General features: G+C 38.3%; 1 protein-coding gene across 1 annotated transcript; it reads left to right on the forward strand.

The window, feature by feature from the left end:
• The first annotated feature begins 4680 nt into the window (after positions 1-4680).
• LOC149231048 (TCP-1/cpn60 chaperonin family protein) lies at positions 4681-6825 on the forward strand. The gene is given in 1 exon segment (XM_089379102.1): positions 4681-6825. A coding segment is annotated over 1 exon segment (1599 nt). The 5' UTR covers positions 4681-4897; the 3' UTR covers positions 6497-6825.
• The last annotated feature ends 8699 nt before the right edge of the window (positions 6826-15524 follow it).

Below are 15524 nucleotides of genomic sequence, written 5' to 3' on the forward strand. Positions count from 1 at the left end.
AAAATACTTATTGAAAAATTTTAGAAGCCCCTTTCTTCCTAGCAATGAAGGGGATTTAAAGTTTAAAGTCGAAACTCAAATATAGAAAAGTCCATAAAATGTTGTGATGGTCCAAACAAACCACACTTAAAATACAAATACAAACTAATAGTACAATCTTGTTACAAGAAGTTGATCAAGACTTGGACGAAGACTGCTCTGGCAATTGTTGTTGAAGTTCCAATATATCTGTCATCGCCTTCAATTTAGGTGGACGTCCAAGCCTAGTGCACATTCATGCAGTGAATAACGCATCACTGAGAGCTGGAAGTCCCTGATTGATTGTATTTAGAAGGCACCTCAGCATCAACCATTGCCCATGTTGTTTGACTAGGAAATGCTAATGGTATTCCAAGTCAATCTTTGATAGAGCTTTTATCTGCTCAACCTTCTTCTTTAATGATTCTTGCCAAGATTTTGTCAATATTTTAACATCGGGCAACGTATCTTTTGGGCACTCTGAGATTAAATTTGCCTCCAAGAGGTTATTGTTGATTGATTGAATCATGTTGCTAGATATGTCCTTGGCACTATAGATTGCCATCTCTGCATTTTTAAGCCTTATCTCCCATTCTTGGAAGACAATCTCTTTCTGAGATTCTTCTATCTTGGGTAGATTTGCTAATCAACCCTTAGAGTTGTTCTGCCAATCAATGAAATCAAAGATTTTCTCTTCAACTTCCTTGCCATATGTCCTCAGATTGGACAGTTGATTCATAAGTGCATTAGCTGATTGGCACATCTCTTCGATAATGCCCAGGTTTTGGCAAAATAGAACCTGTTGATGAGCAAGCAGGTTATTTAGCTCCCCTGCTTCTTTCATGAATTATGTCGTCTCAAGATTAGCCTTCAGTTGTTCAATCCTGCACTCTAGCTTGTGTATGTGGGCATTCTAGCTCTTCATGTCGGATTCATGTCGAATCTTTAGCCCACCGAAACTGGTTTGCAACTATGGAAATTGAGCTTGTCATTGCTGGACGATTCCTTGCTTTTCGTTTTCTAAATTTTGTTCAAGGTGCCTTATTCTATCATCTTTCTCCCTTATGAGTTGTTGCACTTCTATGGTTTTGTCAATTGTTGCACTAGCATAAGCTCTTGCATATTGTGATAGTCTCCCAAGATCTTCAGCAGGGGTCACTTTGGCATCTTTCCACAATAATTCAAAAGAGGAATTTGCAGGGACCAAACCCTACCTTTGTTCAATACTTCTCCTCTTTCTCTATTGGCTGACTACTGCTCTGTGTTTCAGACTGTAAAATATGTCCAGAGGAGGAATCTCCTCAATATTGAGAATGACTTCAGAGGTCAAAAAACTGGGATGATTTCCAGATCATCACTGTCCATAGTTTCCTTAGAAGGCTCAATGGTGAACGAGCTCTTCTCAGTGATGACAGAAGTCTAAGTAATTTGTGTCTGCGACAAAATTTGTTGTTTTTTAGGGTCACTCGTTTTAATAAACTATTCCCAAATCGCATCCAGACTTTCTTCTATCGCTACCTTCTCTACCTTTGATTCGTTAGCTGCTAATGTTTTAGTTACATGAACTGCATCTTGACTCTGAGATGTGCTCACTCCCGTGTGTTGTTCCGTGGTCTGGTGATTTAGGTTCAAAATTTCACTAGGCAAATGGGAAATCCTTTTAACCTTGTATTGATGAAGCTACACTAATTCCTCGGGGCTGAGCTGTCTTATTGCTTCTCTTTCAACCTCTGAATAATTTAACACTGATTGAAAAAAATCATCAAATTTATCAGGCTCGTTTGTAAACTGCATGATCTTTACCTGTCTTGTAATATTTTTCGTAGTATCTACTGGATTATACTGCCGATTTGGAATGGTTGGAAAGTTCATCAGTTGGATTTCCTCCATCTCCTTAGTAGCATGTTTGAAATTCTATAAAGAATAGAATATGCATCGATACGAAAAAACATGCCTCATTGTCTTTTTGCTTTCTTTCATGACCTTAGACAGGCAATTTCCCACAGTCTGGCAGGCTATTTCTCAGGCTAGGAGCTTATTGGGGACATATAAGGGCAACACATGAGGCTGTGCAAGGCTGCCAAAAACTCGAACATAGGTAAACGATTCCTCCCCAAACCATCTTCCAATTGATAACAGGTCAATATTGGTTGCAACGGAGATTCGATGGCACTTCTCATTAAAAACAAACTGGTAAAAAGGAAGGACGACACCATGGCTAATCTTGTAAAAATGGGGTCGGTATTTTGACTCACATAGAATATCATGGTAAATGTGAATAGGAAAAGGGTCTTCAATAGTCCATTTCCATCCAATGGATGGAAAATCTAAAGTGAAACAAATACAATCCATAATGTAGGCACTCATGTAGAATGGGACAACACCAATTTTAGCAAACGTACGCTTTTTCCTATATTATAGCATTACATTGCATAGGTTGTTGGACATAATAGTTCCCAATTCCATTACATAACCATCAAAGGCAGCTTCAATCAGGGGTGTCCATTGGTCTAAAAAATTCTGTGTATTCTCATAACCAAACAATCTACACATCATTGCATCGACAAAACAATAGGGTGCATTAATAGAGGCTACAACATACATACCCTTGTCCTCCCCCTTATGCTTACCAACATCTCTTCTCCATCCTCGAATGGCCTCAGATTTGTGTTCATTTTCTTGCATGGACTTCTCAACGAACTGTTTATCATATTTCTTCTGAGATGCTGGGAGGTGGTACATTGCAGACAAGTCTTTTGCAGTGAAAGAGCTGATGACCGTCTGTCTCTAGGTCATGAAGTTCCCATCTGCGATGTTCATGTGATCAACGACCCACATGATCATATCCATATAAGGCAAGATGCTTGGGTGAACACCAATTTGATAGAGAAACGAATTGGCCACATCAGTGTATGTAATTTCTGAAACAAGAACCCTATCCTTTGTTGTAACTATTCTTTCTGTGACTTTTGGCCCTTCATCTTAAAAAAGCTTATACATGGCCTCCCAACTAGAGACCCCAACTTTAGGAGTGCATGTCGTGTCGGAAAATAGCCCAGGGATTCCTGTGACCTCGAGAGCAGGACCAACTGGTTGTTGTTGAACGAGAATTTTCCTTATAGGTTTAGCTAGTCGAGACATTTCTCGTGAATTATGCTTATCGGGACTAGCTTGTGAGGAAAAAACACAAGAATGACTAACACCTGCACTTAGAGAAAATGACCAATTATGCATGAATCCAATACTTTTATGAGCGAAATATTTGGGGATCCTTAGTATTAATGAAATCATTTACAATATCGAAAACCATAAATTCACTGCATTTCACCATTAATTGACAGAATGTGCATCCACGTGTCCTTCGACAGACGTAAGCTTTAACATACATTTTTATCAGAGAAATCGCATCATTGTCATACCAAAACTTGCGATCTCCTCTGTCTCCGAAGCTAATTACTTTTATGAGAGCATATTTAATATAAAATCGCATTCACCCTTCATCGCAACTTTTCAAATGAAAGCTTTGCTTAGATCTGCCAATCTCCGATTGCGATATGTCTTACTGTATGCGTCAGCTTTATTAGATATTTTAATCAGAAAAATAAGATGGTTGTCCTAGCAAAACTTGCGATCTCTTCTATCTCCGGACCCAGTTTATTTTATCAAAACATCTTTAATATAATATCGCATCTGCCCTTCATTGCAACTTTTGGAATGAAACCTTCGCTTGCATCCGCCGATCTTTGATTGCGATATGCTAATAGCCCTTGCCTCCTTTCAACACTTTGTGACCGTCGTGCTAGCCCCGAAATTAGAGCCCTCTCTATCGGGCATTTCCATTTAGAAGTGCAACCTTCGTAGACGACATGTCAATTTGTTGATCACCAATCACCTTTTGCATTTGGCCCTTGGTCCTGTAGCTCTTCATGTGACTGTAGTCTAGCCCCTGTACCAGAACCCTTCAATCAGAGGTTATTAATCGTAGGTTTCACTTCGATGCACAATACGCCTTAACCTCCGCTCTCTGATCCTCCCATATGTGACGCCATCGCTGCCACATATCTGCCACCTGTCCCCCTTGTGAGTCAAGCTACCACGTATCAATCGTGTTGGCACGCCGTTGCCACGTGTCTCTTATCAGATCCAACGTTTTGCTATCACACGTCCCTTTGAGAGGAGAAAGAAAATGCCCCAACTTATTTCGTTTAGCATACAAATCCTTTGTTAATTTCTTATCGCCCATCCCGACACATTAACACTAGCAACCCATTCTCGACGATTTCGCTCTGACTAATATGGCATTTTTAGGATGCATGTCATATTAAAACCTCCAATATCAAAACCTCTAATACCTAATACACTGTATTTTTAACTCCACCATAAATGAACTCACGGTCCACATGTCCTATTGGCACATACTAGTAATTAAATAGAATTCCATTTTGACTTCTAACTTTAACGCTCATTTATTTTAAATGTCATTTATATAAAATCTGACATTAAAATCATAAAAATAATAAAATACCAAACTTGTCCTCCAACCTCGAAACCTCTCGAAAAAAAATATGAGGCGCAAAGAGGATGCCGATGCTCCTCAAGCTTTAACGTTAACTTTTGAATTTTAAATAAACCGCCTTTTATATATATATAATTGTCTTTATTAATGTTATTTATGAGGGAAAAGAGGCAGAGGATCCGAAAGCCCCTAGATGAGTGGAGAAGCAAAAATAACACTGCAACTAGGGTTTTTAGGGTTTTGTGGCAGAACATACAAGGTTTAACCTCGAGCACCTGAAGATTATCGTTCGATTCCCACGTTCGAAGCTGAGAATAACTTTATCAGGCAGATCATTCCAAGAGCTTTCCAACGACCTCAAGAATGACAACCGTTGCGCAGCCGCGAGGCCCTGCGAAGACAGAGAAATACGTCGATAACAAGCGCAAGGATGATATCCGTCAGGCCAACATCGTGTCCGCGAAGGCCGTTGCCGACGCTGTGCGAACCAGCTTGGGTCCCAAGGGCATGGACAAGATGCTCGTCACAGCTACGGGTGACGTCATCATTACCAACGACGGGGCCACGATCCTGAACAAGATGGAGGTCTTGCAGCCCGCTGCAAAGATGCTGGTGGAGCTTTCCAAGTCCCAAGACATCGTGGCCGGCGATGGCACTACGACGGTCGTGGTCGTTGCGGGGGCGATCTTGAAGCAGTGCATGAACTTGCTCGACAAGGGGGTTCACCCGACAATCATCTCGGAGGCCTTCCACAAGGCTTCGGAGAAGGCAGTCGAGGTCTTGACAGCAATGTCGGTGCCGGTGCAGCTAACGGATCGGGAGTCCCTGGTGAAGAGCGCGAGTACCTCTCTGAACAGCAAAGTGGTAAGTCAGTACTCTTCCCTTCTCGCTCCTTTAGCTGTTGACGCCGTCTTGAATGTTGTGGACCCTGCGAAGCCCGATATCGTGGATTTGAGAGACATTAGGGTTGTCAAGAAATTGGGTGGGACTGTTGATGATACGGAGATGGTCGAGGGTTTGGTCTTTGATAAAAAGGTTAGCCATACTGCCGGAGGGCCGACTAGGGTTGAGAATGCTAAGATTGCGGTCATCCAGTTTCAAATTTCGCCTCCCAAGACCGACATTGAGCAGAACATAGTTGTGTCGGACTATACCATGATGGATAGGATCTTGAAGGAGGAGAGAAATTATATTCTCGGGATAATTAAGAAAATCAAGGCCACTGGCTGCAATGTGCTGTTGATTCAGAAGAGTATATTGCGCGATGCTGTGACCGATCTTTCGCTGCATTATTTGTCGAAGGCGAAGATCTTGGTTGTCAAGGACGTGGAGAGGGATGATATCGAATTTATTACCAAGACACTGAATTGTTTGCCTATTGCGAATATTGAGCATTTTAGGGAAGAGAAGCTGGGATATGCCGATATCGTGGAGGAGGTTACGGTTGGGGATGATAGGATTGTGAAGGTTACTGGGATAAAGAACATGGGGCGGACAAATACAGTGCTGGTCAGGGGCTCGAATCAGTTGGTTTTGGACGAGGCAGAGCGGAGCTTGCATGATGCGCTTTGTGTTGTTAGGTGTCTTGTTAACAAGAGGTTTTTGATTGCTGGGGGTGGTGCGCCGGAGATTGAAATGTCAAGGCAGTTAGGTTTGTGGGCTAAGACTTTGCAGGGAATGGAGAGTTATTGTATTCGTGCGTTTGCTGAAGCACTAGAAGTCATTCCATACACGCTGGCTGAAAATGCAGGTTTGAATCCAATTGCTATTGTCACAGAACTTCGAAACCGGCATGCGAATGGTGAGATAAACACAGGCATTAATGTGAGGAAGGGGTAGATAACAAACATCTTGGAAGAGAATGTGGTTCAGCCGCTACTTGTGAGTACTAGCGCAATATCCTTGGCAACAGAATGTGTTCGGATGATCTTGAAGATTGATGACATCGTGACAGTCAGGTAGAGTGGTTAGCTTGTATGCAGAGAGGTTCGTGCAGAAGAGTGTCAGCTTCTGATTTTTTAGAAATCTTTCAGAAGGTGTTTTTATCAGAATCTTCAACCGTGAGGATTAGCTGTTGCAGCCTACAGGATAATTTTCTAGTTCTAACTATTACAGGATATAACTCCAAGACAAGGTAATAGTAAACATAAGCTTTGAATTGTATTTGATGTTTTTTTTAATTAATGATTCTGCTGTGAACCAATCAAATGCGTTATTGTCTGGCATCTTGTTTTGCTGGTGGATTGGTCGTGTGATATTTATATATTGCTTGTTTTGATTTTGCGTTTTTCTACTGAGCTAATGTACCCTTTCCATGATCACAACATGGTTAGTAATATGCAATGTATTGCACGTAATGAGTCTCAAAATTGCTCTTGTTTTCAGTTTCCACATTCAGTTGAAATTTAATATTCTTATTGAACTGAAAATTGCAGTTACATATCATTTGGTATTTCAGAAAAAAAGGTTCTCATGTATCATTGACTGTAAGACATCAACAGGGAAGGTTTGCATTGTAACCATTGCAGATCTATAGTTGTTCCAAATCTAAACAGCAGATGCCTCTTAAATTCTGCGAGATTTATGGTAGGGTTTTACTCAATCCTGAAGATGTGAAATTCTATCTCCTGATATGGCTGAACTTAGATGGCTACTGGCTTAAATCTCGGATATAAGTGTATTTGGTCAATAAATAAAAGCCCACTTATTTATTACAAGTACCTGTTTTCTTAAGAACTACATATTTCCTTAGAATTCAGTATTGAATTATCGGTACTTTTGCATGGCAACTGGTCGACTGCAGGTATTATCTCCTACAAGAATCAATCTCCTGTAAAATAGCCTTAGCTTTCCTTAACCAGTCATTGAGCTTATCCTTCAACCCATGTTCTAGAAGTGCAGGTGTTTGGAGCCTTCCAGATGTACTGGAAGTGCTGTGAACTTTTTAATTTTTTGAGTTAACTGCCAACTTGATGTTTGTGATTGTTCCTCAATATCATTGCCAAGTGAAAGCCTCTGAGATTTCTAGATCTTAAAGCACAGTTCAATTACAGTTTGATATTCTGGTATCTTTAGCACTGTTAGTTATTTTGGTGTCTGAACAAATCTGGAAAATATCATTTATAGTGCAAAAATATGTTACCTATTTGTACCTGAAGCCACTGCCAAAAGCCTGAACATCCAAACTTCTGTATACTTTGCTTCATAATCAACAATAGAATCCCTGAATTGATAAATGACAACTTCTGAAGCTATTATGAATTCAAGCAGAATCATTCTTTAACTTATCATACAGAAATTGAACTAATTTTGTTGGTTTCCTGATTATGTGGGCTGATGTCCCCACCTGTTTATGTTTCCATTAATCTTTTTAATAAATAATTGATTCTGTGCTTTTCACTGAAATTAAAAGAAAGTAAATACTGAATAAACAGAAATGCTTTTGGCTTGATACACCTGATACAAAACATATCCAGAATATTTTAAAAATCAGGTCAGACTTATAAGTTCAACGTTAGTAGATAAATCCTTCAAAGGAGGAACTGCTTCTATGTAGGCAGCTAGATTGTATGCAGTCAATGCAACATACATACTATAAAACCCGTGGTGTATTTTTCCTATAATAGAAAGGAGGAAGGACACTTAACTGTATCATATTCCTTAGTTTTATCACATTATTTCAAGCGTTCAATGCTTTACATCTGATGAGTGTGAAAAGGGAAAATAAGTTTTTCCGGTCAACTGCAAATCCCTTGAGAATCTATTTTAATGATCCTTTAAATATGGTTTTGTCCCACAATTAATCCTAGTGTTAAAAAATGTGTACAGAGACTTACATATACATTTATTTTTCATTTCAGAGGTTATATTTGGTATCCCAGTGTTTGATATTTCCAAGTTTTTGGAATAGAAGCTTAAATAGACGTGACTAATTCTATAACTGGTAGAATATTGCATTACAAAGATAGTATCATGTTTATGAATTCTTGCTATTTTTTATGTGCTTACAGGAGGGCTGGTATTATAGATTATTCATGTCCTGTTTTGAATCTTGATGAGTATTATTAAATGTTGATACTGCAAATAATAGCATTGTCCTGCCATGAGCTTCTTTTTACCCTCTCTTCATGTTTATTATATGATATATAGTTGTTTTAGAATAAGTTATATATGGAGTTATTGCAGACAAACTATTTTTTTCAGCAGCATATTAATTTGAATCATCAAATTCGGTATCCAGTTCATAATGCCCATGCACGTTTATGTGTTTGATACTCATGACATGTCTTGTGTGGTTTTGTGAATAGTTTTAATGCAAAACAATTCTCATCAATATAAATTTGATTGTTATATGCCAATGGTTTGACATAAACTGAGGTTATGAATGATGATTTTATGATTTACAGTCATAAAAAAACACAGGTAAATCTTTTGAACCTTAAGACTATGTGATAGGGTTTGTGTAGTGTTCCACATTAGAAACCTAGGCACCTCTAATCTACAAGAAACCCTGTTGGATGCTTTTGTTGCAGTTCCTTTATATCTGAATGCCTAGGTTCAGTTCAGGATTTCATTCTCTTAAATGGAAGGTTTTATCATAGTTGGATTGCTGTTATGCAAAGCTTATTCAGGGTAGAAAATCAGAACACGTGGATGCATTCTCAGTTTCTCCATTCAGTTCTTCAAACTTCTTTGATTAGCCTTTGCCCGCTGCATCATAAGTGTCCTGGTATTTGCATTGTGTTGCTTTGTCCTCAGTCATTATTTTGCAGTGAATTGGTTTGGAGTTCTGGCTGTCTCATCACTTGGGGTTTGGTCTTGGGTCAAGGTCAAGGTCTTGGAAGTTTTCATTGAAATTCTATAAGAAGAGAATTTTGTGGGTTTTCCTCTCTAGGAGAGGTTTTGGCCCTGACTAGTAGTAGCCTACATTGGGTGTTCTTGTGTTTGCATTGGGATCTTCTTATTGGCATTTGTCTTGATGATAAACAAAACTAAAAAATGATGATAATGAGAGAACTCAAATTAAATAAATGCCCTAACTATCTGCCCTAGATGTCCCAACATGGTATTAGAGCTAGGGCTTTGAACAAAGGGCAGGAAGAAGGCCAGTTTGACATCATCTCTTCTCAAGAAAAGCAAAAACCCTAAGCTGAATTTGTGGAGGGAACTAGATCAAATTTCTGGGCACATTTTCTAGCCCCAATTACACAGACAAAGTCACGTTACACAGTGGAAGAGTGAGATCAGTTGGAGGGCATTCAAACCCTCCAATTTAAGGGCTAATTTAATGGTCCTCTCAATTTTACACCTTTTGGTAAATAGATCGAAGACTTTTGGCACCTCCATTAGCCCTTAATCACATATCAATGCCACAAACCCACTGTAGCAGAGTGGGAGCATAAGGAGCACTTCTTTTAAAGGATGAAAGGCTTGTCAAGCAACCTTAAGGAGGGCACAATCATTGGTATAAGAGCAAAGGTCAAAAGTGGCATCATAAGGTCTACAAAACCTCCAAAATACCTTCACATCTCTAGTATGTATATTCCAGTTACTATAGATCAGTAAATTCGTTTTAGCAAGGCATTCAAGGCCGATCTATTTGTCAACCATAATAACTCTAGAAAAGAGCCAAAACCTTTGTCAAAGGGTTGAAGTTTTTGTGGTATTATGTAACATATTTTATAGCCCTGGAAAGGACTTAAGTTCTCTATCAAAGGTTCACAATTCTGTGGTTTAGTCATGTGCATAAATTCTTCATTGGAAGAGGCACCGAGATCATTTCTACACCTGTGCATGTATTAGTTCCAAGATCAAATTTGTTGAATAAATATTTTGAGCATAAGACAAAGGTACTGAAGTTTTGAAGCATAGTCTTATTATCAAGCAAAATTCATTGCTCACATTTGTGAAAGATATAAAGGAAATTTTGAGCATCAAGATTCACTCTAAACTTGTGCATAAAAGCTCTCTATCGAAATTCTGAGCGTAGCCATCTTTCAAGGTATATAGTATCCTTGAAGGAAGGAGTTGAGATCTCTTGTTGGCTTGGTCACAAGCATAATACCCTATTCATTAGTTCTATACATTTGAAAGTCAAGAAGAGACCTAGATTGAATCTAGGACTTCGAGAAAGTGTATTCACCTAGCATCAATCTCCATTGTTCATAATAGTATTTGCTGACCTGTGGAAGTGATATAAATCTCTGTGGTATGAGATCCACGATTTGTGCATCCTACAGTGATGAGGTTAGCACATATATATACACAGTTCAAACTATATTAGTCAGTGAACTAGCCTTCATTGGAAAGGTATATTAGTTTGAATTTATAGTGACAACATTTTGGAATCATTTTTTGAGTATTGCTCTTTAGAGTTGTCAACAAGAACAAGGTTCTATTTTTGGGAAACCCTAATCCTAGGGTTCAATAGTCTTATTGGTCACATTGAAAGGAAGGCTAGCTATAGGTAGTAGTGAAGTCACAACTCTGTGACAATGAATCAATGCAAGCTAATTTTGTTTGTTGATAGTCACTGTGAGTCAACTCTTTGAAGAAAAATCCTTGAATAATTGTTGCACCTATAATAGTCATTTCTATGAAATCTGTGCATATCAAAGTGGCTAGCAGAGAAGCAAAGGGTTATTGAATTTGAAGAGATAATAGTCTAGAAGCAGGTCATGATGTTATGACAATCATCTCTTTGAAGGAAGGTTCTCGTTACATCAATTGTTTAATAGTAAAAGATAAGTTTTGTTGAGAGTCATTGTCAACATTTTGGAAACTTTTAGAAGTTCCTGGGTAATTGATATGTCACTACAGATAGTCCTCTAGTAGAAGATAAATAGTGTAGTGTTCCCGAAGTAGGAAAGGATAAGCAAATAAATATAGTGAAGATGCATACCTTGAGGAAAATGATGAAGAAACCATGGCATCTGGAATTGCAGGCCACTATGACAAATGTATGTAACCTTGAGGTATGTATGGTATATTTTATTAAGGATCCAACATGAACTATTGTGGGGTTAGTGGTACTAGGGTTTGTTGTTAAAACTATTGATATTTGAAAACCTTCAATGATATAAGTAAAGCCATAGTCATATGGAAACCCTAAATTTGTTTCCTCAAAGAAACCTGAACCCTTGGTCTTTAGGGTTTGTGTACAATCTAGGGCTCATGTCAAGTAGGCATGGATAAGGTTGATAAGTTATATATGGAACCCTTGGTGTAGGGTTGGCATTTGAAAACCCTAGGAGTACAACCTTTAAGTCTCACGATAGATTGGTAGATTGACACCATGCTTTTGTTACTTTGCTTGGGTGTACTTTTCAATGAATGAGCAAATCCTCTGTTTTGGCAAGCATGATGGAAGGAGGGAAACGTAAGGACCCTTGGATCCTTGGGCGCTCTGATAGATTCATGATATAATTGTGTGACTGTGGATGTTTGGAAGAGTCAATAACAACATACTGAATAATTCATGAACCTAATATAGAAGTCAACTAGCTGATATAAAGATTTTGTTGCAAGCCGATAATAAGCAATGTTAGAGGGAATTCCAAGTGTTGGGAAGTGCATTTGTCTAGGCCCCACTGATGCTATTAATGGTAATGTTAAGTTCTTAAAGTAAAAGGAGATTCTCCTTTTACTTAAATTTTTAGCATTACCATTAATTGACTGAGGATGTTTGACAGTGGTTTTGACATCATTGGATTTCATATGGAGAAAATAGAATTTTAGATCCCACTCAAAATCCAACATAATTAACAGTTTTTAGGATTTCAGGATGGGGGGGTTACAACATTTTTTCAACTGGAGTTTGTCATGTATAAGGGAATGGGACTATGAGGACCAAACCCTTTATCTACCTTGATGTTGATGGCATTGATTGTTGAATTCCTTTGTTATGACCTTCGAAAAATGTACCCATCACTCAAAGAGAATCTCAATTTTACATGTTAAACTTTTTTCTATCTTAGCTTAATGCTTAGAGGGTGATATTGATGATGAGGATCCCAATATAGGCAATGATTTTGATGATATGTAGTATTAGTTATTTGTTGTAGCATGATTTTTTTGGACTACACAGACCCATTTAGGGCCTTCTTTGCTGATGTGTTTTTGGTCTAGAGATGGATTGCATTCAATACCATATTGGTTTTATGCATTAGTTGTGTGATTGAATTTGTTTCAACATCACGTGAATGCTTTATATATTTCATATGTTATTTGTAATTCACGTTTTTTTTTAACAATATAATTTTAATATATATTATATCTTTTAATCTATAATATATAATGTGTCCTCCGTTGTCATGTGCTGGGGGGTCACTGTGTCACGTGTCAGATACTTGTATTTTCGTATCCTCTATGTCCTGTGTCCTTGTGTCATGTGACCTGGGAACCTAAGTATTGTCATCCCCAAGGTTGTAGAATCAGAGTCACCAATCTGAACTGAAATGCATACGTAAAGCATTTTTTGTTTGCATTGATAAACATTGTTTTAGTTTTAGATGACCTTTTTGTTGGAGCAAGCAACCAGAGTTGTGTGAATTGAACAATACTTGTTTGGGAACTTTTTGCTTCTAATTGTAAATAGTGTGATATTCTCTATTTCAAATGTAATAAACTGGCTGAGATATTTTGATAGCTAGATGCACTCATCAAACCTGTAACTTCCACTGAGATTTTCTTTTTAAGAAGTTTTTTCTCTGGGCAAGGTAGGGATTCTTTGGAGGTGGTCTGTAATTTCTTGTACTTTACAAGCAGGTTTGGTTGCTTTATAAAAGATAGGGTAATGGACCACATTGCTTCTTTTATCGACAATATTACTCATATAAGGGTTGAGTTTTGGGAGGAGTTAGTGTTTAAAATTTAAATAGTCGGAGATATATTGGGAAGGTTGTTAGTCTCCCAGGCTGGAAAAGAGTAGAAGATTCCCCAACAAGTTAGAATATAGGTAGATCTTGATCAGAGTGGGAATTAAGATCTCACATTCAACCTTAAATTATTAGATTATACAGAGCATCAAGTGATCAATAATGAAAACCTAAGTTGCTAGGGTAAAGGTACATGGGAGCAAGTGTGGAGTACATATACTAGTAGACCACTTTTTGAAACAAGGGATGGCTATGTCAGTGGTAAATAGATCATATATTATATATGATGATGATGATGATGATGGTTAATGCCCATTGAGACCATACTTTGGTCTATCAGACTTAGAAACAAATTATTTAGTTTGTTTTAAGATTTTATTCGTATGCTCAAAAGCTTGGAGAGAAGCCTCCCGAGCTCACTGTTATTTTGACAACGTAAAAGGCTAGGAAGGTCAGTATTGCAACAAAGATTTTGAAATTGAGATCTAATGTGGTTGTACGCGGGGCACTCTAAGAGGAAGTGATTTTCATCCTCGATGTTCGTATTCTCACAACGATGGTAGAACCTTTCCATCCATGGTGTTTTAGGAACTGCCCAATGACTCGTTTCACTATGGAGCTCATGAGAGTTTGTTTTAATCTTGGCTATATTAATTTTCTTCTTTGAGCTAGTTAAAACAGAGATACTTTTGATCTTCTAGGGTGGGGTTGATGACCTCCTTATAATATCTTCATTTTCTTTTAGCTGCTAAATCTTTCTCACACCACATTTTTTCTTTGAACTTCAAAGTAACATATTTTTAATGTTATTCATGTTTTGCAATGCAACATTCTCGTCGATCTCCCAATGGTTTAACCAGGCCCTGGTGACTTTATACCAACCTCGTTTGAGCCTTAGGTGGTTTTGGCTGGAATTTAAAGCTATCTTAGGAAGTCTATGGTCTCTTATGTTATTAAGTGTGTGCTTGTACAACAGAAGCCTAGTCATAGCTAGGCTCTCGATAGGGGAAAGACCCACTTCTATAAGGAGAATAGGATAGGGTGTGTTGCTTTTAATTTTGAGGTTATACGTTATAAAACGCTTCTGGATTTGCTCAATCTTTCTCCAGGATTCTTTAGAGATGCTACAACCCCAAACCTCACATCCATATAAGATAATCGGAGTGACTAAAGTTTCAAAGTGGAACTTCTTTCTATCCCACATTACGAGGTTTGCCGTTTTATAATTATTTTCAAGACCAAAATAAGCTTTCCATCCCCCATTAATCCTTTTCTCAATGCTATAGTTCCAGTTGAGCTTGTGGTGAATATCAATTCCTAGGTACTTGTAGGAAGACATTTCCTCCAAGCTACTATTGTCATACATAAAATTAGCGTAAGTGTCCTTGGATTTGATAATCATAACTTTTGTTTTGTTAGTGTTAACAATCATACCCATGGTAGAGCAGAAATCCTTAAGAAGTATAAGTTGCTTATCAAGGTCAGATGGGCACCTTGCGAGAAGAACAATATCGTCAGCATAGAGAAGAAGGATGATAACTATCCCAGCTAAGATCGTGCTAGCACATCATGCTTCCTCTAAACAACCTTCTAGCTTGTCGATGTAAATGCCAAATAGGGTAGGGGAGAGGGGGCAACCTTGTTTAACTTCGATATTACACTTAATATCTTTCGATCACCCCTCATTGCTCTTTAAATTGGCAATTACATTCTTGTATAACCTTATAGCAGCAGCTCTCAACTCAAAAGGAACCTTTAGCTCTTCTAATTTGTTCCAAAGGTTGTTTCTAGGAACCGTATCGAAAGCCTTTCTGAAGTCCACAAAGCAACAAAAGAGGTTGGATTTATCATTGTGGCATTCCTCCATAATGATCCTAAGCGTAACGAGGTGGTCTGTTGTTGAGCGCTGCTTTCTAAAACCCGCTTGGCCTTTAGCCCGCTTACCTTCACTTTCAAGCCAAATGCTCAACTTCCTTTACAAAATAATACTATATAACTTGGCTAGGAGAGGGCTGATCATAATTGTCTGATAATTAGAGGGGTTATTTCTATCCCCACTTTTAAAAATAGGGATAATGAGGCTTTGAGTCCATGGTTTAGGGAACCTTTGCTTG

The sequence above is a fragment of the Pinus tabuliformis genome, chromosome J, assembly GCF_031772625.1.
Source record: "Pinus tabuliformis cultivar Carrire ecotype Pingquan chromosome J, CPIR1, whole genome shotgun sequence".
Lineage (NCBI taxonomy): Eukaryota > Viridiplantae > Streptophyta > Pinopsida > Pinales > Pinaceae > Pinus > Pinus tabuliformis.